General features: G+C 42.3%; 1 protein-coding gene across 9 annotated transcripts in view; it reads left to right on the plus strand.

Moving 5' to 3' along the window:
- The window catches only part of dab1a (DAB adaptor protein 1a), a 123,834-nt gene that overhangs the window by 65,190 nt on the left and 33,735 nt on the right, over nucleotides 1-24,909 (plus strand). For all 9 annotated transcript variants that reach the window (XM_084722700.1, XM_084722697.1, XM_084722701.1 and 6 more), the window contains exons 3-5: nucleotides 10,657-10,796; nucleotides 15,172-15,270; nucleotides 24,750-24,881. In XM_084722700.1, coding sequence (XP_084578826.1) covers nucleotides 10,657-10,796; nucleotides 15,172-15,270; nucleotides 24,750-24,881 — 371 coding nt within the window. The remainder of the gene's footprint in view (nucleotides 1-10,656; nucleotides 10,797-15,171; nucleotides 15,271-24,749; nucleotides 24,882-24,909) is intronic.

A 24,909-nucleotide genomic window follows, 5' to 3' on the forward strand; every position in this document is an offset into this window, starting at 1 on the left:
CAGCTCAATGCAGCAATATCTGTGTGCCAGAGCTGGCAGTTAAAAAAGTACCATTTCAGTATTTTTTAGCTTTACTGAAGGATAATAGATGGGTACTTTTAGTGAACCATCACATTAGATTTACACTGACAAGTAGCAGCAATTTATCCATCGATATCATGAAGATTTTAAGAGACAAGTATAATTAATATATAGAGTTAGATAATAGTGCTGCAATAATATGTGTTGCAACATACTGCAAAGTTATGGATTTCTCTTCTGAAATAACCAAAACAGGCTGTCAATAATCAAAAGACAGAGCACATCAATGAACTGTGTTATTTTCCTGCTCAAACATTTTTCTTTGTGTTCTTTGAATTGGTTGTTATTCCCAGTTGCATAACCTTGCAGACTACTGGTACATTATGAAAACTAATTTGATCTTGAGTATAGAAATAGTCGCAGTGTATAAAATTATATAAAATAAAGTCTGTTGTGGAGTATTTTTTTTTCTACTGAACATTTTAGCTTTACAATTAAAAAAACTCAGACTCCTACTGATAATGTTTAACTGGATAAAACGTGTGTTGTAAATACAAAGTTGGGTTTTCTCTGCATCTTGTAGCTGTGAGAGCAGCTGGTCAACTCTTAGTGTCTCTCACTGTGTCCACTGTAACCATGAGAGACCATGTAACCATGGAACTGATCACCTTGATTAGCTGTACTGACTGAGGCTACGAGCCACTTAACAGTAAACAAAGTGACCGCAGGTTGTGTTGCAGACACTGGACAGCAGCAGAAAATGGCACATCGGTGTTGTGCAGCAACAGTACCCTGGAATCCAGAGATGGTTTTTCTGGGATATTTCAAACCAGACCATATGATGAAACCAGTGTTCTCAGACATATCTTATGTCCAGATTGGGACCAATTTGACACTATGAGACTGTGGAGTCAGATATTTTGAATGCCACACATGCTTCAATGACAAAGAGTGATGAGAGTCCACAGATTTGGTCATATTACAGCCAAATACCAAGCCCACATATTTCAATATATGGCATTAGGACATATTTGGAAATTTTGTTTATTGTATATGCATGCATTAGATGCATCTGACACAGTATACCATATGAGGCACATTTAGTATTTAGTATAAAGCTCATTTATACTGGTTACCCACAGAACTTTACTTTCTGGTTTAAGTCTTAAATAACATAAAAAGTTCCTGCGCTGTCAAAAGCTGTAAAGTTATTGAAAAAAGTCTCCTTAAAGGTGTCTGTCTTCCTCAGTTCCCATCATAACCAAGTCGAAACTTTTCTCTGTCTGCTTTTCCGAAGTGACCTTGACATAGGGTGAGTGTGCTTCTGGGTGTGTGTCTGCAACGGTAATGGGCAATGTGTTGCGTCTGTCCCTGACGTATTTTTCAGCTCTAATGTTTTTCTGCCATAGAGGATTGCTGGATGCCTCAGGACACACATGCACGCACACACACCTTCATGCACAGATAGCTCAGGCCTTTGGCTGTGCCCCTGTCATCTAGGTCAGAGCGGCGGGTGGTGGGGAGATGGAGCTTGGGGGGGGCAAAGAAATCGAAATGGCGAGAGAAGGAATACAATGAATGCCCGTGACCTTTGACCCCTGAGGCAGCCCTGCATTTAAAAACTCACATATCAGGATCACTTCGTTGCTGCATCTACAAATGCAAGTTAAACCAAATATCCACTGCAGTGTACTGCAGACTGACAAATACACAGTTCAGGTTATTTTCAGAAATCATTGACTTTGTGTCCTCCAGGCTATAGAAGAGAAGAACCATTCAGATTGTTATCAGTGCTAATGTCAAAAAACAGCATCTGTGATGGTATGGGGGCGTGTTAGTGCCCTGGCATCATGGGTAACTGTCACATCTGTGAAGGCCCCATTAATGCTCAGAGGTGCATGCAGGTTTTGGAGCAACATATGCCGCCATCCAGATGGTTAACTTTTTCAGAGACAACAGAGATCATGAACTGTTGAGCAACTGAAGTCACATATCGAGCAGGAATGGGGTGGCCAAAAAAAAAAACTCACTTTCAAAACTTCAACAATGAGTTTCCTCAGTTCCAAAACATTCACTGAGTGCTGTTAAAAGAAAAGGTGGTATAACACGGTGGTAAACGTGGCCCTGTCCAAACTTTTTTTGGAATGTGTTTTAGGCATCAAATTTAGAATGAGTGTATATTTACTGAAACCAATTAAGTTAATCAGTTTGAGCATTAAATATATTGTTTTTGTACTATATTAAATTGAGTGCAGGTTGCAAATTATTTGCAAATCATTTCACAAAACGTCCTAACTTTTGTGGGACTGTTGTTGCACACCATCACAGGTTTTTGAGATTTTCCAGTCTAAGTCTAACTTAATATAATAATTAATAATGATATGACAGATAAATCATATCAAAACCTGCAGGTAAGAACATGAGTTTGAACTGAGTAAATCTAGGTGTAAATGTCACATAATTTAGAAAACTGCTTGAGCTAAAAGGAAGCATCTTCATTCAGTAAACACAACAGCAGTCAGGTTGCAAATAAGACAGAAAAACATGCACATCAGCAAAGGCACGGCACTCAGTTATTTGATGAGTGGCAGAAGCACTTTATCATCTCATTTTACAGCCGCCGTTTCACTTCAGTAACTGCGGCTATGTTTTTGTAACGTGCATATGCGTAAACCCAGTCAAGCGTGAGCTTTCGTGTGCCAAATCAATCGGCCAGAATTAAGCATGGAGCTGAAGGGGAAACTTGTTGTTTTCTTGGCACATGCTGTTTGTGGGTTTAAAAGAGTCTGTGTGAGTGGGTACGAGTGAGCGCTTCATCTCAGCAAGTCTCTGATAGGTAAAGAAAGGACAAAAAACCCTGCACACACATTCTCACATAGCAGCAGGGTTTAGAAGCAGGATTAATTGGAGAGTAACTGCTGTGTTCCCTCATGTGCTGTTGAGTGTTTGTTGGGAACCATCCCAGCTGTAGTTAAGAGCCTCTGGGTGCTTCTTCATCTGGAGTGAAACAAGCTACACACTTTACCAGCCACTGCAAGCAACACAGGCCTGCTGAAAATGAACAGTGGCAGCGGCTTTTGTGCCACTAACCACACTTCTGAGGAATATCAGGTGCTCCTCAGAAATGAGGAACTGGACGATGCCAACAGCTTCCCATCACAAATCATAGAGCGAAGCCACAAGTACATCTTTCTGTTACACAGAGACACTGCATCTCTCACTCATTCTTACCCACTGGCCTCAAACTAATGGCCTAAACCTCGAATGTCTAATGAAGCTAATGAACTAGACTGTTGGTCTTACACTGAAAAGCCTTTGCACTTCAATCTTTAGTCTGGATGATCAGCACTATTTGAACAGAGAAAGACGGCACCATTGAATTTCTATGCAGGTCATCTGCAACATGTTTAGACACATTAACATCAGTCTAAAAGCAGGAAAGGTCTAATTGGTTGTACTGTAACTGTAAAGTGAGTAAATGAGTCTTATCTAGAAGAGAGATTCATCGATTAAACATGTAGCAAGCAAATGAGACAGCAGCAACTCTGCTTTTAATCAATATGACTAGATTAAGGAGACAGTCCAGTTTAACACAACTTTAGCCTTCTTTTCAGAGTTTCCACCATCATTTATGTCAGTAATTATAACAATGTACTTACCAAGGTAATTGCTGAGAACACTCCTCTGTGTTTCACCAAGGGTGGGAGCGAAGCAGAGGGAGAGACAGGTGACATAGACAGTGTTACCTCGCTAAACTGCTGTGCTAAACTGAGCTTGCAGAAGATTTGTGAAAAGAAGAAAAGTTTGGTAACCAGAAAGCAGTGTGATTTTTCTCCCCGAATGAGCGAATGAGCTGAGAAAGAGACTGAGAAAGAGAAAAGAGAGGCCGCACCAGAAAAATACTGCCCCTGACCTGATTTTGTCATGTCAAATTATACAGATTGAAAACTGTGGTGAAAGCAGTCATGCTGCCATTATGACAATCAAATGTAATCATAATCATCATTGTCTATTTTTGCTAAGAACTACATTCAAAGTTTTGCTTTTACGTGCAAATAAAGTGGTGCATTGTTTTGTGGTTTGTTAGTCACTACAGGGTCGCACATGCACAACATATTTAGTTCATTTTGCTGTTAACCCTGCTGTTATATTTGATCTATCTTGTAATGTTAACAAAAGTGAAAAATAAATCGTGTATCTGCTGGAGTTGAGCCGATCATCACAACGGCTGACATTCACTGACCAATGAGCCTTCTGCCATCGTGATTTTCTATTTTAAAATAATATCTATACAGTTATATATTATTAAAATTGTATTTGAGGTAGTTTGTTCGCACAGAGTTGTTAGAGAGTTGTTGACTAAGTTCTGCTTTTGACATGTGGGAGAGAAAATAAAAAGAAGCTGTTGCTGCTGTTCATTGCATCACATCTCCATGTCATCTTCATTATTCCCTTTTTAAACACAGCTTATGGCATATGGACTGCTGACATCGCCATATACGTACCTGTTCGATAGACATTACCCAACCCTAGTATCTGCTCCATGATTCCCCAAAATTTGATGGGGTCTTCCTTAGCTCATGATACAACCTTTGACTAAGTTTAATGAAAAATTCTAGTTGTAACCAGTTGGTGGAGGTAATAAATGATGGCACATCCTACAATAATAGACCACAAGTTGTATTAAAGTGTGATTTTCCTGTGGGAACAGTGTCTGTCACTTTTTCAAGAGGAGGAGAGAGAATAAGGAAAAAGACGAGATAAGGAAATCTGATTTCAATATGTATATGTAAATGTTACCCCACCATAGGGGGGAACATCATGCAGAGATAAATAGGGGTTGGGGCTTTTGTGGAGGGAACCAGTTGGGAGAGAGTGATGGAGGGGTACACAGGAGGCAGAAGGTTACAGTTGCCAGGGGCGATGCTAGGGGCTTCCCTCAGGGGCTAGACCTACTGTACCAGCAGTCACCTGCCATCTATCACCTGTGGAAGTGTGTGTGTGTGTGTGAGAGAGAGTGAGAGAGCATAGGGAGTCAGGGGGGTTCTGCCTGTCATAACGCTCTAATCCTGAGTGACATTTATCCAATGGAGGCCTCGCTCATTCATCCATCCATCACGTTCTATTCCTCCTCTCCATCCTTTGCTCTCCGCTTTGTGTCCTTCCCTCCCTCTCTGCTTGTTGCTTCAGACAGACAGTCAAACCAAGCCTGCATACCAAGTACCCACACACACGCACACACAAACACGCACACACAAATACTGTACAAGGTATTAACTACTCTACTGTTGCCCAGAAAGCTGAATTCCAAATATTACAACTGTGGTGCGCGGTGTGGTTTCACACGCTGGGTTGTGCAGATTTGTTTTCATGAATGTGAAAGAGTGGTTGTGTTCACCTATGGAGCTGTCATGACTGATGTACCAGAAGATTTTCTTTCATCACATTTATGGTATGGTGTGTGTGTGTGTGTGTGTGTGTGTGTGTGTGTGTGTGTGTGTGTGTGTGTGTGTGTGTGTGGAGCAGCCACGACAGATGAAAAGGAAGATTCTTTCATTAGTTGTGTTTGAAACTCAGCAGGGTCACAGCAGTAGCAGACATTTAATTACAGCAGACTGAATGCTTCCGCTGCCGACACACACACAGTCACTCACACTCACACACACGCACACACACACTCACTCACGGGGAGGTCTTTCATGGAACATGCTCCCAAAAGGTAATAATATGAAGCACTCAGCAGGAGAAGTAACCCTGGACCCCTTCTACCTTTTTCCTCTCTTTCTCTCCCCTCTTGGCCTTTCTCGACTCCTCCATCTCTCTGTGTTTCTCTCCCTGGGTGTGCTAAGTATAGCAGCAGTAATGGTGATGGATGCAGATGGAGGGAGCAGGTCTTAAATGTCAGACTCAAATGAAAACCGCTGTTCCAGTGAGACACAAGCAGCTGGACACCTCCAGTGTTATTTAACAGACACACTTTCACATACATACACTCACAGAAGAGGTCCTACACAACTCAGGCTGTGAAACAGTGAAGAAATCTGGCTGTATGTGGTATGCAGTCTTTGTTTATTTTTATTTATTTGTTTATTTGATTGTCTGTTGTCGGTATGTTGCTCTTTTGATAATTATATTTCTGTTTTGTCACTCCTCTGTTGTTATGTAGTGGCTGTTATATACAGTATGTTGGGAACCTCTCAAAATGAGATGGTACATTTCGAAGGGAACTCAAATGGATCCTCAAATGAGTCGTGAAAATTTGGAGAACTTCACAGTTGTTATCAAGGAAACACCTTCAAACATTTGAACCAGTTTTGTTACTTTTGCAGTTTAATTACTATAGCTGGTCCATTTGTCCAATCAAAAGTTTCTAATTTAAACATTTTAGAAATGTAGATTAAGGCTTCATCTACAAATAAGACTTTTTTGGCTGCAGCCATTTACAACATTAAAGGACCAGTGTAGAGTTGGGCGATGTGTTAAAATTTTCCAAACAATCATCGTCAGCCTATCCATCGGCGATTGGTGATATCTTTGTCCCCCCCTCCCACCTCCTCCCATCCTCTTGGGTCTCAGCTGGAAGATGTGCAGCATCCAGTAGACTAATAGACAAAATAAACTCACAAAGTGTCTAGAAATTACATGTCCTCACACTTATTTTCCATTTGAAACAGAGAAATACAACCGTTCACCTTCTGAATCAAGTTTCTCTGTTTTACGGAACTAAGATGAACTTAATTGGCTCAGTAACTCCACAGAAAACTGACTTCATTTAAACTCGACAGAAAAACACGTAAAACTCACCAAAACCGTCTTTGTTAGTCTGTCCACTCTTCCAGCAATCACCAACTCTGGTTTGGTCAAAATAAATCCTCACTTTACCAGGTGAAAAGAGTATAAAAAGTCTGACTCTGCAGGCTGGTTTTCTCTCACTCGTCACCCAGCTTAGCTCACTCATGGTCAGCTGAGTGGGTGTGAACTGCACCGCTGGATGAGAGCGCAGTGCAGAGCGGAGGCTGTCACTCTGCAGACTATTACATTATCATAAAATGACAAATATTGTCCTAAGAATTGGCCAAAAAAAGCCAGCGGCGATAGATTCAGCCCTTCATCCATAGATGATATAGTTGTCCAATTGCCCAGTCCTAAACCAGTGTACTGGATTTAGTGGCATAAGTTTGCGTGGGTGTGTGTATTTGTGTGCCAGATCAATGGACCTGGAGCTTGTCCACAGCTAGATTTTGGTGGTTAAAGGTCACTGTGAACACACAAAACATGTTTTTGGCCATAACTTGAGAATTCAGTTGCTAATTATGACAAAACTTCGCACAAATGTCAAATAGGATACAAGCAGTGCAAAGATGCTTTTCAGGATACCTGGTGGAGAGCTGCTCTTTACTGAGTGCCCTTTTCTACTTAAGGTTATTACATTTCTGCCATGTTCTACTAACAAATCCTCCAAAATCTTGCATACTGGACCTTTACAGGTACCCTGTGGAGTTTTTGACCTCTAGTATCACTCTGAGGCAATATTTTTATGAGAAAGGCCCTGTTTTGTTTATATGGCATGCATGAAGGTGAAATGATTTGCATTCTTTGATCACTTTGCAGTGATCAACACTTTGCGGCGCCAACATGCTAAGAAAAGAATAAAGAATATTTTTGTGAGTGTAAACAGAAGCGTTGTTTGTTTACATGACATCTCCACAGAGCACCTTTAATGCTTGTTGGTGGATAAACAAAAGCGTAACTTCATCTAGTTTATTAAATTAAGTTTGTTTTCGCAAGCAGTCAAAGAGATTTAAAGCCGTAGTGTTTCCTGACAGGCAGCTCATGTTCGGATGTGAAAGATATATGAGTTTGCTTTTTACACACAGCAGCAGTGGCATGTTTCATGTTATTCACACAGGGAGGGGAGATGGTGGGCTAAGAGGGGGCCCATCATAGCTGCTGAGTGTTGCTCTTGAACGCACTTGTTTGTGTGTCTGTTTGCCTATATGCACATTTCATGGGACTGTTTCAAGTTTAATGAAGGCAATATTTAAATGTCTTCAAACGTCTCTGCATGAAGGGAGGGGAAAAAAAAATCCTCCGGTGGTTTAATCACTTACTCTCATCTCAGTCCTACTGAGACGTGACACAATAGACAGAGCTGCTCTCTCGCTTACTCTCTCCAAAGTAAGGACAGATGTTCTTCAGCTCTTTTGTCTCAGAAGAGTTTGAGACAGACAGTCATGATTTACTCCAAGTAGAAGTGCGTGTCTGTTCAATGAGTCTGTGGAATGAGCTCATCCACACCATCGTTGTGTGTGTCTCTGTGTGTGTGTGTGTGTGTGTGTGTGTGTCATTTTATGCATCAATTGAGAACAGAGTGTTGTGTCTTGGAGATGTGTGTGTGGAGGTGTGTTTTCATTTTTCCCTTCACATGGGGCACATGTTTATAAATGCTTTATAAACTATTTATTAAGCAATTGTAAATTTTAGAAACATCAGCTCTAACTTTATAATGCCCATCCCAGTAATGTTTATAGAAGCACAACATAGTATTTAGTAATCATTTATAAAGTATACTAAGTATTCAGTTGCAACTTTACAATAACCATCCAGATCATTTTTCAACTTGTCACATATGACAACTTGGACAGTGGACCCACACTATAAACTGTGATGCTGTAGGTATTTCACTCGTGTTTTAGTGTGTGCAGCGCTCCACGGTCAAGTTAGCAATAATAAATATACAATGTTTGGGTAAACTTTCAAAATAAAGGCACAAAATAGGGCAGCAAAACTAAAAAATCATGCTTTGGACTGAAATACTTCATGTACAAAACATAAATTAGGTAAGTTACGTACGTACGCAGTTCATGCACAGAGTGGGTTTGTTCTTAATAAGATTATTTGTTGTTGACTGTTGTCAGCCGTAGCCACCCTTTACAAAGTGGTAACCCTAGAACATCTCTCATACACCACAAAGGGCAGCATACACATACTTACACTTACAACCTTTTTATTTTACTTCTGCTTATGTCACAGTGTGGCTCTAACTAATCATGGAAGACAAATGTGTGCCACATGCATGAATATGACTACATAACATGACAAATTTAAGAAGATTCTTCAGTGGGCTATTAGAGGGAGCGTGGGAACCACCGCCGGTAATAGTAGCACAGTTTAAGAATCTAGACCATACTGTATGTAAAATAGTCTGTAAAATGTTATCATGTGTGCAACAGTTAACTATTAGTTAATAATTATTATTAGTTAATTATTTCTAATATATTCAGAATGTAATGCTGAATCATATCAAAATCGCAATATTTGTCAAATTAATTGCAATACCGTATCATGCAGTCCTGATTCGCATCTTTCACAGTGTAGGGCTTACTCTGTGTGAGAATCCTGTTATTTCTCTGATACTGAGGCCTTTTGTACCCCCAAATGTCCTTAAACACCATCCAGCCTCTGGAATACTGCGTATAAATGATTTAATCCAGGTGATCCAAATGAAGCCTTCAAAAATGGGCACATTTGTGTGTGCTCATGTGTGGGCCAGCAGACAAAGCGGAGGGAGGTGGAAGATTAGTGTTGGACAAAGATGATTCAATAGAGCCGTACAACACGACGCTCTCGCCTGTGGTTAAAGGCCTCATTTCTACTATGCTGCAAATGCTGTAGGGACTCTATGAATGGAGGGAGTGTGAAAGAACGAAGAGAGAAGGAGTGGGACCTCTCCATCACTCCGACTATGACCTTCCAAGAGTCACGCTGTTATAGAGTACAGAACTAATGCCTCAATATATTATCTGAATATGCTGCATTATCATTATGCCTCTCCCTCTCACTATCGCTCTTGCAGTCTTTCACTCTCACACACACACACACACAGCCAGAAACACAATGCAGAGACGCTGGCGCACAGATGCAGGCATGTTTCCTCCTATACAATCTTTGATGATGAAATGTTTGCGCACTGCAGGTCAGAGATAGAGAAACCGAATGGGAGGAAGATGGAGAGAGCGCGACACAAAGAAAGTGAGTTTAGCCTTATGAGTGGCTATTCACCCCCTGTGCTCCGTATTGTGTTTGAAGAGGAGCGTTGTAGTCACTTCAGGAGATAACATATAGACTTCCTGGACAAGAGCAAGGTCAACGCGCGCGCCCACCATCGCTCACTAATGCGGGCGCACAATGCCGACAATCTAGCACACAATAGAGGGTGAGGAGAGCGGGAGGGCCGGGGGAGACAGGGGAGATAAGAGCAAAATGTCACACTATTATTTTGCAGGAGAAATGGCCGCAGAGGAAAGCAGTCACAGTTTTAACTTTAATCCCCCCGAACTTCATTGATCCTTGTGTCTGAGTATATTGACCAGTGCCATTCATATGATACCACAGCTCAATGCTTGGACTTAATCACATAACAAGATGTTGCTAACATCAGTAGCTTTGACCTACACTATGTTGTGTGTTTTTTTTGTTGTAAGATTACTGTTGAAGTCTTTTGTGGTCTGTGTGATTGATGATCCCGAGGTAATAGCACTGGTCTGAGGTAGATGGAGGTCCTTGACTGGAAGATGTACTGTGGACTTGACTGTGTGTGTGTGTGTGTGTGTGTGTGTGTGTGTGTGTCTGCAGGGCAGGATCGCAGCGAGGCAGCTCTCATCAGGCGTTTTAAGGGCGATGGCGTCCGCTACAAGGCCAAGCTCATCGGCCTGGACGAGGTCACTGCCGCCCGTGGAGACAAACTCTGCCAGGACTCGATGATGAAGCTCAAGGTAAGGACAGTCTCTCTCTCTTCTTTTTCTCTTCTCCTTCTGTTAATGTGTTTTAAATTAAGAATTAAAGCCACTGGAAACACAAATCCACAACAGCCTTCCTTTTGTTCCTGATTCCAGCATAGTTATTGCATTGTTTACCTCAAACAGCAGCAGCTTGATGACGTGCTGAGTGTCTATTCAGTGCTGAGCATTTGGCCTTTTTTCTGGTTGCTGAGATTTGGAAAATGTTCAGCGTTGGGTAACACTGCGCTCATCACAGTGAAAGACGGGCTGAGTCCTGCTCGTACTCCTTGAACCAGGCTTTGTCCAACTTCAGCTCTTGAACCAAACAATGGTACTCAATGAAATATTTTCTTGCCACAAAATCTCATGAATCCACACAGACTGGTAGGTCTGCCCTCTCTTCCTACACTCTTCAATATTTGTTGATATGACAAAACTATCTGGGAAATTAGGTATTTGCAAAACATAAATTAACCTCAGATATTCCATATCATAGCAAACACAGCGTCTCAGCTGAACGCTTCATTTCTAAAATGCTCTTGTGCTCCTAGCTTACTGTTTTCAGAAGAGCGTCTGGGATTTTCAGCCAGGAAAAACACTTTGGTGGACACAGGGCTTCAGGGTCTTATGTAATTGTAGGAATCTAAAAAGTATGAGAAATAAGTTTAAATCCAAATATCATCATTTAAGTTTTTGTACACTTTCCTGATATTGGGTTTGAACTACGTCAACCAATCTCGCAGAAAACAGAAGTTGCCCGACTACTGCACCAATCAGGGCAGCAGTAGACCAGCAGTTCCTGGGCTCTGTGAGGTAAAATTACCATTTTTTGTCAAAGAAATCTGGTGGCTTTGAAGAGAGCATGCATGGCAGCTTCAGTTCCCCTTGGAAAAACCTGTCTGATGGCAAAGCAAAGTGCTGAAAATACTCTAAATATAGCATACACTCAAACTGATACATGTTTTTTAGGTGGTCCTTTTGTTAGGTGGCTACAATACATTTTGTTGCTGGCCCATTACTTTGCTTAGTGTCTGTGCCAGTATTCCTGAGGACGCCAGGCCTACACAGCCTTGAAAAATGATCTAAACAGCAATTGAACTGTCTTTTGAACTAGATTTTGTAGTACATATGAACGCCTGCAGCCACATTAAGTTCCATGACCCACAAAAACCACTGAGCATCAATAGCCAGCGCAGTTGTCAACTTCATGCATATTCTAAAGTTCAAGTTTTAATTATGCATGTTTTGCACATCCCAGCACAACTGCGCCTGTGTGTGTGTGTGTGTGCATGTATGTATAGTTTGTTGCCGTTATTTTCGATGCAAATTGTCAGAGGAGAAGGATGGAAGATGAGAGAGAAAAAATGAGGATGTTGTAATTTATAGGCAGGATGATGATCAGTGCAGGAGCAAAGTGAGGAGGTTAGCCATATGGATGAGAAGGGGATCGGGGTGAATGTCTCATTTGCAAGGACAGGAACAATTAGAGGCAGAGGTAGACAGATGGGGCAGTTAGCAGAGGAGAGAAGGCAGATAGGAGGGGAATCATTTGGATGATAGGTGAGAGAGATGAGTAGGGATAAAGATGAGGAGAAATAGGCCATTTATTTGCTCATTTATAAATAGAGGCCTAATGAACAAGCTGATATAGGAAAATAGTATGCAGGAAACACATGTCTAAATAATGTTACCCTAGAAAATCTTCAAATGTCTCCAAAAGTCAAAAGTTTACACAAGTCTTTGCATATTTTCCACAAATGTACGCTGAAAGAGTTAGAAAACAGTCGGTGTGTAGAGCGCCTCATTCATTATTAATTGTCCCTGAACACATGGGATCCACATACTGCGGGAGATATTTAAATTGAGAAAATTACATTTACGTTTTGTTTGTGTAGTGAAAACTCTATCCGGCCGAGGCAGAGGAGGGTGAGGAGAGGATAGACAGCTCATTGATCAAACAGCTTCCCTCCTCCTCATTTATTCAGACAGGAAATCCATCAACTCTTTTTCTCTGATCTCTCCACCTCTTCTTTCATGCTGCTCCTCCCTCTCTGAGCCCGACTCCCCTCAATTCTCTGATCCCGCTCCTCTCTTTTCTTCTCCTTTTGTGACTCACCTATGCAAATGGAGGGGTGGTGAACGTAAAGGGGAATTCCAGCCTTACATACACTTGTAGAGTTATGAATCATCCGTATGTCACCATGTGCTCAGTGAATTCAAGCTGTTATCATGTGTTGTGTGTCATGAATAACTTCTGTACCTGCCCTGCTGCTTTTTCTGTTGCTATTATTTATTTCCTACATTTCCCACAATGCTGCTCAGCATTATTTGCAGTAGGGTTGTGTGATATTGATAGTCAGTGCATTACCTCCAGCAGATGGAAGTAGGCACGCCCCAAGTTTGAAGAGGCAGAGAAGATACCAGCATGGAGGCTAAGCAATAATCTACTGTGGATGGGTCAGCAGCTGTCTATTTTAGCCACCTAAAAAAGGACCACCCAAAAATTTTATATCAGTGTATGCTATATTTAGAATATTTTCACCTCTTTACTTTGCCATCAGACAGCCTTTTCTGACAGAAAACTGATGTTATGTCAGCCAAATATTGTTCTCTCCAAAGTAACCAAACTCCTTAAAGTTCCCATCTAACTTGATGTTTATGTTTTTAGCACATATGTATTACACTATACGTCACCTATGTGCCAATATCTGGCCCAACAATTGCAAAAATGTCATTTTCCCATGTTTTTCTCTGGTATTTTAGAATTTCTATTTTTCTGGGAAATGATTTAAAACTGCTGATGACTTATCCTGCACTTGAGGGCGTACACAAAAGTTGCATCCAGTGACACACTTTCTAAATTGTGATGCTGTACAGCATGGAAGAAGAATACATCTGTTCACCAGAGTGGACTTCAGTGTGTCTGGGAGTTTGGCCTAACTGTACAAAATGACAGCTGTATAACTTTATTCACTGGTTTAGCTGAAACTGGATCATATTTTATACTGGTTTCCCCTCTGATGTCTGATGTCCCCTCAACTCTCAGGTTTAAATCACATTTAGTCAGAGAGTTTCCTGATGTACAGATGGCTTTAGCTTAATAAAGTGAGCCAATCCAAGGTCGTTTACAGACATCGCTGATGGAAAGATAGGTTTACTGGTTGCTAAAGTTAAGGTAGTGAACCGCTAACTGCCGTTAGCTCGTTTAGTCATGACTCAGCCCTGAGGTGCTAGGAGCCAAACTCAGCAAGAAGACCACCTCAGTCTATTCTCTGTCGTCAAACTGGCCTTTGTGGGTCTCAGAGACCATTTTGTTCCCGGTCCTGCCTGCGCCCCTTTGCTGTGTGTCACCCCCGTTCCCTCTCTCTACCCCCATTCCTGTCTGCTCTTCAGCTCCCCTGTCCAATAAAGGCAAAAGACCAAGAAATAACCTCTTAAAAAATCACTGTAACTAGTCTGGTTGAGCGAGAGAGAGTGATATTTGGCATATATAACAGTAGCTGTCTGACAACACGATAAAGTGGTGAAAATATAGCTAAATATAGCATACACTTAAACTGATATTGATTTTTTGGGTGGACATTTTGAAAAAGGCACTTGTCTCTGCTTTGACTGTCATTCATCCCCACTTCAATAATCTGAACTACGTCTTTACATTCAGCTGAACCAGGCAAACATACTGGATGTGGAGTTGATATTTGTTTTCCACCACAAACTGCTTTTAATGTTTGTAACAATTAAAAATGTATGAATATACTTGAGGAAGGGACTATTTACAGTAATTTTCTTACAAATAATGTTATAAATTTCAAACAGTCCCCTGAGAATGTTCTTTCTTTGCCATTATACACACACATATGTGCTTTAATGTACTGTACTCTTGCTTGTTACCAGATGTTGTGGGTGGATTAATGAACGTCTACCAGTGACTCATGAAGTTTTGTCCAAGTCATGGTTGTTAATATTCATCACAAGCGTGCCGCAGAGGACTTATATGGACTGTTGTAGCAACTGTGGGTGGAGAAAGTATCTCATCTCCTCTGATTAATTTCTGTGTGACTATTAAGTGACTGATTATGAAGTGATTCCAGTATGTAATGTTTGTTGCTGATTTTGTAGGAAGATTTTTAGCATCAGTTTCTGATAAGAAAAAAAACCCCATAACAATCCAACAAGAAAATGGTCTTATTGGGAGAGAATGGCTCCCAAGAGAGGCTCTTTATGGACTTATCTTCCCATTGCAGTGCACATATGTTTCTGTCCAGCTTCTAACATGTTTGTGTGCTCTGTGTGTGTGTGTGTGTGTGTGTGTGTGTGTGTGTGTGTGTGTGTGTGTGTGTGTGTGTGTGTGTTTTGTTTCCATCCTCAGGGTATCGCTGCAGCAGCACGGTCTAAAGGAGAACACAAACAGAAGGTGTTTCTGACCATTTCCTTTGGCGGGATCAAGATCTTTGATGAGAAGTCGGGGGTAAGCTCAGAAACAAATGTGTTTGTTTGTGTGTGTGTGCGCGTGTGCCTGCGCGCAGCATCTGTGTGTGTGTGTGTTTCCTCTGTTAATGAGGCATCTCCGTGAGAGGGAGGGGCCCCTGGGGAAATCAGGAGACCCTAATTGAAACCCTGAGAACAAGGCCTCAGTAGATGAGAGAACATGGCTATCCCATTGTCTGCCTCTCCGCAAACAGCGACAACACTAGTTCTATATTATGCTCCAGGATTATGCATTTTCCATCTTACATGGCTGCTTTTCTGGTTGATCGACTGAATCTGTGCAGGCTTTGTTGTCCGATCGCTATCATTCCTCCTTGTTCAGTTTTTTTAAAAGCTTTGTGGGTTCTTGATTCCCTCTATCGTGCACCTTTGTACCATCCGTTGAAATAATAGAAACACGTAAAACTCTTTGTAGAGTAAGGCCTAATTTCAGCTTGGTCTGGCATTGTTTGCTGTGTCATCGCGACACAACGCATAATGTAGACAGAAAATATGGACAATAAAATGTAGCTAGCTTACTTCCACTTCTATCTGCAAAATGCATATACTGTCAGTCTGGTCTCACTCCCAACTCACCAGGTACAGACAAAATGTCATTGCCCCTTGGAAACTCATACAGACGCAGACTGCACCCGTTCTATGGCTGTATAAGATGCCCCGGTGCTGTGGACACTGTCTAAAGAGGGAGAGTGTCCACACGTGGTGGAGGTGGAGTCGATACACGGCTCAAACAAGCACAGGACCCTCACCCAAGAAACCGGGGTTCATGTACTGTGTGAAACTAAGATGTTATTAAGCATTGTGAGGTACATAATGTTACATGTGTCACATGACTTTTTGACACTTTCACAGAGTTTATCATGTTAAAAACGTCTTTCTGACCGCATCAGACACTGCAACCAAAGACGTTTTGTTGGGGGGAGCTTCCTTACTCTTTCAAGGGTCTACGGGACAGGGGGTGTCGCACATTGTACAGATTGTGAAGCCCCCTGAGTAAAATTGTGATTTGTGATATTGGGCTCTGCAAATAGAATTTGACTTGACTTTTCCTTACTTCTTTATGCCTTGGTATCAGATGCTAAGGTGTGTTTACATGACATCAGTATGTGACGAGTTGGGATGAGAATGTGTTAATACTATCCACTGACCAAAGAGTTGACAAAGAGTTCCTTTTTCCACTGCATACATGCAGCAGAAGTCAGGTGGTGGTGTGTGTGTGAATACACATATGGATGCATGTGTGAAAAAAGCTGTTTCGGCATATGGGACAGCACAGATGATCAAGGCAGCACATTTCTGCCTTGTTAGCATTCTTACACTTCTACCTGTGTTGGAGCTTTCAAACAAATCTTTATTTACAGTTGTCAATAGCCAGATCAGTCTGCAGAGCTGATGGGCCATGTTATTTTCTATTTTACATGTTATGTACAGTGTGAGCACATAAATCAGAAATGGAATTAAACAACAGCATGTTTAATGATCATAAACACTTTTTCTTCGGCTTCACTCATGTAGAGACATTTTGACAATTACAAATCTCAATTCTCAACTCAACTCAGTTCTTAAAGGCTGTTGCAGAGCGACTACGCATGCAGCTCAAGGGAAAGAGGGCAATAGAGTGTATTGATTTCTTTTAACGTTTCTTACTCAAGGATCCTCTTGACAGGTGTTGTCTAAGTTTGATTCCCCTACTGGCCATACCTGTCACCATATCCTTGGGAAAGAAATATAATGCCTACATTCCCCAGGATACTTAGAGCTCTGGTTGGAGGACAGCCTCACTGAACAGGCCATTTTGCCCTTATTTGTGTTAATAATGGAAAATTAGTGTCCCATTAAATCCCTGAATCTTCACTTATAAGGTGCCCAGCTCAGTCGGCTCAGTTTTGTTTTGGCTGCTCAAGTGAAAACTGGCTTATTTTCAAAACATAAATATAGCATTAACATCTGCTCTTTTGTGTGTCATATAAATATGCAGTGAGAGCTTTTCTGTTTCACTCTTCTCTGTCTGGCTGTCAGTGGTTCTGATTGAGAATCTAGTCTGGTTTAGACACAATGTGAAGCTTACTGCTCCACACCTGGCTTTAGTGGCTGACGTGGTAAGTCTAAGATTTACACCTCGACGGGAGCTGGATGTCACTAACACCATGTGAGTGTGCGAGTGTGTGTGTTTGTGTGTGTACCCAGCAGTAATTCAACAGTGCGGGGTATTAGATAGGCAGGACACAGTAACCAGTGGCCTCCCACATGGCAGCCATATTGCATGCAGCCAAACTCATCTCTCACCAGTCCAATCCCTCATCCCTCTTTTTATAACCCTCATTTCTCTTCGTCTCATTCCCTTTCCCGGTGCTTCAAACTCTCCACGCTGAGAAATAGAGAGGGATAAAGAGAAAGAACCAGAGATAGATAGATAGCGAGGTAAAGGGGAGAACGTGCAGAAAAGAAGAAACAAGAAAAGGGCAAGAACGAGAAGGTGAGAGGAATCAAGGATGTGAATAAGACAGATGGAGGGAGGACAGGAGGGAGGGACAAAGACAGAATGAAACAGAATTAGAGGGATAGGTAGAGAATCAGTGAGCATATGTCAAAGTAAAGCTCTCTACAGGGAGACCTTGTCCTCTGTCTCCGCACATTAATATTAACTATAGAGATATGCTGTCCTTACTATCAGTCCTTCAACCACTTCTAATGGCTGGGGAGGGAGGGAGACAGAGAGATGGAGAATGACTCTGCTGAGGTTCAGGGATCTTGACAGTCTCATTCCCCTCCTGTGCATCAGTCAGCCAGATGGGCGGATGGATGTATGGGTGAACGAATGGATGGATGGCCTCTCTCTTGGAGGAGGGAAGGTCGCGCAGGATGGAGGGAGGTGGTGCTTGAGATGGAGGAGAAGAAGAGGGGAGACATTAATCTAGCAGAGGGCAGGCCAGCATGTCTCTCTCACACACACAGACGTGCGTGCCCCACCCTCTTCACCCTCTTTTTGTCAGTCTCGTCAGGGCCGCTGCACCACGTCAGGTCAAGAACCCACAAGAGTGAAGGGCTGAGCTTGCCGGCCTGCTTCGCCTTCGGAGAACGAAATGAGAAAGATCAAATTAGTCCAGTTTGGTCAACAGAAAAGAGTGTGTAAAAAGAAACACGTGGGAAATAGCTGTTTAGAAAGGACCCTAAGGCAAAGTATTCATATGGAGGCTAGACGGAGATGCAGCAAAGCAAAGAAGACAGAGGAGGTCAGAGCAAGAAACACTGAGAGACACTTCTATATAAGCACTCTTTTCAGATATATTGTAAGTTCATGTTGACTAATAACGATCACCCCACTAATGTGAATTACAAGGAGGAGACAAAGCAATGAAACAGGGTCTAGATCAGAGGGTGAAGATCTTCTGATACCATTTTTTACCATCCCAAGCACTAAATTGCCATTTTTAGAGCGTTGGTTGCTATCTTGGAGGTTTTTGTTGTTTCCTGAGGATTTTGAAAATGCAGATAATGGATGCCGTGATGCCGACAAAAAAAAAACAGGTTGTCCAATGACAAGCTTATACCCACAGTCTGACTAGCCCCAGTGTATTGCTTGCCTGGGGGTCCGCTAGTGGTCTGAAGTTGGCAGAAAAGTTTGTGGTCATGTAAATATGTACTAAGAAGCTGATGTACAGGCTGAAAATAAATTTCCAGGGCTTTTAAAAAGTTTGTGTGCATGTTTTTGTCTTCACTTTTGTTTTTCAGTCGCTTTTCAGCCAACTTCTTACCAAACTGCCGATTACATAACATTATTTATATTTACAGCCCAGTTGCATATATGCATGTGTATTTGTGTCAGTGACTGGCCAAGAGCTCAGTAACCACAGTGGTGCTACCTCTTGCAAAGAGCTAATTAAACCTCAAAGCTTGCTGCTAATCTCAGTGCTGTCCTACTGGCTGGAGACTGGACAGCCTCCGCAGGCCCTCTGATGATGTCTCCCCTCCAGGAGGGAGATGTGAAGAGAGTGGAAGAGAGGGAGGGATAGTATCATGCTGCTTCTCCTCCTCCCTCCCTCCCTCCCTCCCCATTCTCAGCGTAACAGGGAATATCTTGGTTCAGTGGCCAGCAACTGCTGAAGGGCATGCTGCCCACAGTCCCTCAGAGACACCGACACTGTGTGTGTGTGTGTGTGTGTGAGAGAGGGACTTGTAGTGCATATCACCAGTGCTGGAGAGAAGAGGAGATGGAGAGTACGCAGTCAGTATCGACTTTTTTTGATACAGCCACCTGTTTTTGCAAACAATCCACTTCCCCAGAGAACACATCTATTTAAGCAGCTTTGAGTGGCATCTGATGGTTGATGCTGCCAGACACGTCAACTGCAGCAACGGCCACCCTCCTGGGATTTAATCTCACTGTTCTGTCCAAGCTTTACCAAGAATGATGCAACAAAAACTTTTTGAATGTTTTGCAAACAGAAACTGCTGTAAGTTGCTGTTAGGTCTCTGAGATCTAAGCAGAATAATGACATGTTCCAGCTTTAAGAATGCAAAAAAACTGCTCTAAACAACTAATGTTTACTGTGTAGAGTGGGAAAGGGAAAACCACAGCAAAAGTCTGAGCAGTTTCCAATTAATTTAGAAGAACATGTTTTTTCTGCTTAATAGTGCTGCCTGAGTGCTGATATGAAAGTCCATGATTGCTAATGTTCAATCAGTCCATCAAACTGATTTCAAAATTTCATTTTGATTGACAAAAAAATAAATTAAACGTCCAGGGTTGAATTTGGAAAATTCCAAATGCAATGCTTATTTTAATTTCAAGCAGTACACTGTCTGCCTCTACTTTTTTTAAAAGTAGAGGTCAGGGTAAACTACTGGCAAAAACTGGAGGCTGACTGATATATTGGCTGATATTTGGCCTATCACAGCTGTAAAGGTATCGACATATATGTTGAAAACTTTGCTTTGCAAATTATAATGCATTTTTAAATTTATTTTCTTTATTTTTTGTAGTGAATGTATATTTAACTGTATATTTTTCTTAATTCAAGTTGAGTACTATTGTATTTTTTATTTATGACTATTGATATTTATTTTTAAAAAATACCAGTAAGAGTTCACTGTTACAGTGACCTGATATCATTTTGGACAATAAATTTTATTGTTAAACTATATCCTGCGTCCATTACATACTTGTCACAAGTGGTTAATATTTGAGAAGTCATTAAAAAAAAATTGTGCATGTACAGTTTGTCATACATCTCCTGATGCACACACTTGGACACATCATGCAGCCTGAAATCACTGGGTGTTTTGGGTCTTGCAACAGAGACCGTCATCCAGGAAACTTGACCAAGGTTGATCAGACCCCAGCCTGTGTCCAAGTGGCTTACTGATCCCATTGGTCACCCTTCTTTAGCCAGAGCCATAGATGTTCTCGCTGCCATCTGCACATTGTTGTTGATGGCTCCTCTCTTGCTTGCTCTCACAATCGCCAAGGATCTGTAGGTCTTGCTGTGGAAATGACTTGCACACCCCCACCTCCACTGGCATGCACCTCCACCCATTCCTGCGGTAGTCTTTCATCAACTCATGGCACTTAGCCGGCTTCCTCTCCTGCGTCTCCTCCAACCCCACCTCCTAAGGCACAGATAACCCAACCAGTATGAGCTGTCTTGTCTCAGTGAGGACCGGGTGATGTGTGAGGGAATTTTCAGCTGCTTCTGCACGTCAACAGTCATCACTTAGTCTCATGCCGATGGGAAACCAACCAGTCGAACAGTTCCTGGGTCTTCTCTTTGGCCACTCTCCCTCCTTGACAAATGCTATTGTCTTGACTATAGCTCAGGTGTGTCTGCTGTTGCTGATCCCCTTGCTGATTGCCTCAGTGATGGACTTGAGGACTTGGCTGTGTCTCCACTGATAGCACCCCTTGACCAGTGCTTTAGAGCAGCTGCTCGAGATTTGTTCTAGGGTCCCTCTCTTGGAACACAGAGGCATGCATGTGTTTCTACTTTGCCCCATGTAGACAGGTTGGATGGGCTGGGGAGGACATTGTAGACCCCCTGAATCCAGATGTCCTGCCAGGTGACAATCTGCTCCATTGCCTGTTTGCACTTCATCCAGGAATCCTGTTGCTGCATTGTCGCTGTTCTGCTGGCTCGCTCTTCCTCTACTGAAACGCACACCTTCTCCTGCACCAGCTTCTGCCTCTCCTTCCCACTGGCAGTGTCAGATCTGGTCGATGTTTAGCTCCTAAGTCTGGCCCTGCCATGTGCCACACTGCCAACTTAACTACCTCAGCTGTCTTCCACTTCCTGCATATGCCAGGATGAATTCCTCCCTAACAGAACTGAAAGGGAGCCTGAGTACTGTTCCCATCCAGCCCAGTGCTACTCAGGGTGCGTGGCAAGCCCAGCCATCTGCAAAGGTTGCTGCTCACCTTGCACTCAGAGCCTTCTACTGCAGTCATAGGGACTTCATTAGTGAGCAACGGCTAGAAGATTCTTAGGAGATTCCCCTACTGGTAGACCCAGGTCTTGAATCTTCCGGAGGCCAGACTTGTCCACAGCTCTCTGCACTCTCCAGGTCAGCGTTAGTAGCCTCAATGGAGTCTTTATCCTTCAGGTTAAAGTTACAGACCTTCCCGAGGCTCCTCACAGGTTTCTCTGTAATAGACACAGTCTGAGCTTCTCCCACCCCGAAGTGGCTCTTCTCAGTGATCTTCCCCTACAGTGACCTTCGTCAGGACCAAAGACCAGGACTTTGCAGGTTTGAAACTCATGCGGGCTAATGACATGAACTTCTCTCAACCCTGGAGGATCCACCTGGCTCCTGGCACAGCTGTTGTTGTCACCGTGAGGTCATCCTAAAGGCTGTGGTGGGTGGTTGCCTTACTCCAGATTTGCTGAGAGGACCCAGCACCCTGTTTCTGCTGACTTGACCAGCGTGTTCATTGCCATCACAAAGAGCAATACTGAGATGGTGATTATCCCCACATCCAGGACTGCTCTACACAGCATGCATAAAAGGCCAGGTGCATTCCTTCATGGTAACAGTCTGCCTGTTTTTACCTGTTTTATTTCCAAACAATATTGTGACAAGACTGTTCCAGAAAGATGGTATTGTCTGAGCATCCCAGATGTCTACTTAACATGTAGCTATGGAACTTTTTCAATGCTTTGTTAAATTTGTATATCAGAAAATAGCCAAGTATAGACCGTGCCTGACAACCCTGGTACTGACTGTATGTGTAAATCAGTTCTGCTCTCTAAGATGTACTTGCTACCAAGACGAAGCAGATCAATTGAATTTATGCAGTCATCTCATTCTCTGCTCTCTTTGAATCAGTCCCTCTTTGTCACCTCACCACCCACCCAGAGATAATTCAATAACCTCTGCAAATGAGCTCTGTCTGTGTATGTGTGTGTGTCTTTGTCTGTGTGTGTGTATGTGTGTATGCGCATGCACTGTCTTAGCTATCATTTTCAGGTCAATCAGAGGTGATAATAATAATCATTACTCTAATTATTAAATCAAGAAGACATGACTCATACAATGATTATCTATTTCTGCCGTAGCTCTCAGTGTTTGTGTGTTTGTGTGTGTGCGTGCGTGTGTGTGTGTGTGTGTCTGTGTCTGTGCCCCCATGTTAAATTGGTGTGTCACTCTACTGTGTCATGTCTTATGCTGGAATAGCTTCAAAGCGAGCAGATGTGTGTGTTTAGCCTCTGTTGTATCGAGCTGCAACCCCTAGCATGCACTCAAGGGCTACTGGGTCATTACATTGACTGTGTGTCTCTGCTCCCAGCATGCAGCTGGCATAGACAATAACAACAAAGCAGACATTTAGTGTGACTTAACAGAGGGCTATTGCATATTAAGTTGTGAGTTGTGTCTGCACGTGTGTGTTTGTGTGTGTTTTGAGCGAGGGCACAGATGAAGTGATCAAGTCGACAGCTTGCAGAGCTGTGATTGTCACTGATCCCCCCTCTGTCCTCGGGAAAAACAGTGCCATCTGCCACGGGCAATGCCAGCTTGGCACTCCCCATCCAGACTAAACTAGAGAGGGCAGGGGAGCGAGAAACAGTTTAATACAGGATACAAGGTCTCTGTGTGAGAGGTCTTGTTTCTCTGTGCACACTTGGGGGAGTTTTCATGGGATTCTTTTGGTTTTTGGAGGAGTGCAGAGGAATGCAATGAATTCTTCAGCTGCATTTTGTATCTTTGTGTGAATGACTTTTTCATACCAGCTAGTTTTTGTACACCTGAAACTTCATTCAGTCACATTAATTGCTGTGTCATTTTTGAAATGCTTTTTTTTTCAAAACTTCTTTTCATTAAGTGCTTTACACAGTGTTGTAGCGAAGTAAACAGTTCAATTAACGGCAAGAAAATATTAACTGCATCGAAAAGACGAAGGTCCTTTTCAAATCCCCATTTATTTTCCTACTAGTTCTAAATTAATTTGTCTCTGAGTATTGGGTCCACTGTTGGGGAACAGAGGTTCCATGAATCAAATCAGCATATTTGAAAAAAAGATTGCATTTTAATGGCATAAAGTTGTAAATTCTTGAAAAAAAAAATAATTACCCAACATGAATAGCTTGTTGGCTGTCTGCAAGACATATTAAACAGATAGTACAGATTATTTGATGTGGGTTTGTACGAGGTACTTACACACACCCCCAGTTGGTACAAGTGGAAAAGGGCACTAGCACGGAAACTAACCAATGAACTGCTACAGACATGGTCAGCAACAAAAGGTATTGTAGCAACTTCAAACAGTTCCATCTAAAATCATCAGTTTAAGTGTAAGTGTGTAAGTTTAAGTTTGCCATCAGACTGCCATTTCTGACAAGAGATGACTTATATAAGCCAAATATTGCTCTCTCCAAACAAACCAAACTCTAAAGGTTAAATCTGTCATTTTACTTTAGCTACCACAGGAGTTTCTTATCAACTGCTGCCTCAATCTGCTAGTTTGTTTGTGTTATTTGTGTGTATTTGGTGAATACAAACTATCCTTTTAAAGCACCAAAGTCAACCAATAACGCAAACAAACTAATAGATCAGGGAAGTGGAACACCAGTGACTCAGCTGTTCTGTGAGGTGAAATGACTAATTTCACCTATGGAATTTGGTTGGTTTGGCTTTTATAACAGCAGTTTCTTGTTAGAAGAGGCTGTCTGACAGCAACATAAAAGAGAGAACATATTCTAAATATAGTTGACACTTAAACTGATATTGATTTTTTGTAGGTGGACCTTTTTTAAGTGGCTAAAATACTTTTTGTTGTTCATCCTATCCACAGTAGTCCATAGCTCTGCTTCTGTGCCAATGCCCCTCTCCACTTCTCTTAATTGGGGGCATGTTGACTGGCATCAACTGTACTGTACTGTTAATACGCTTGCTATTTATAAGTACCTTATACAACCCACCTCCAAAAAACCCCAGCTGTCCTTTTAAGCATCATGTGTCTTCCTCCAGGTCCTCCAACACCACCATGCGGTCCACGAGATCTCCTACATTGCCAAGGACATCACGGACCACCGAGCCTTTGGCTACGTCTGTGGGAAAGAAGGGAACCACCGCTTCGTGGCTATCAAGACCGCACAGTCGGTTAGTGTCATTTGTGTGTGTGTGTTTG

Source organism: Lutjanus erythropterus, chromosome 7, assembly GCF_056507025.1.
Source record: "Lutjanus erythropterus isolate fLutEry1 chromosome 7, fLutEry1.hap2, whole genome shotgun sequence".
Lineage (NCBI taxonomy): Eukaryota > Metazoa > Chordata > Actinopteri > Lutjaniformes > Lutjanidae > Lutjanus > Lutjanus erythropterus.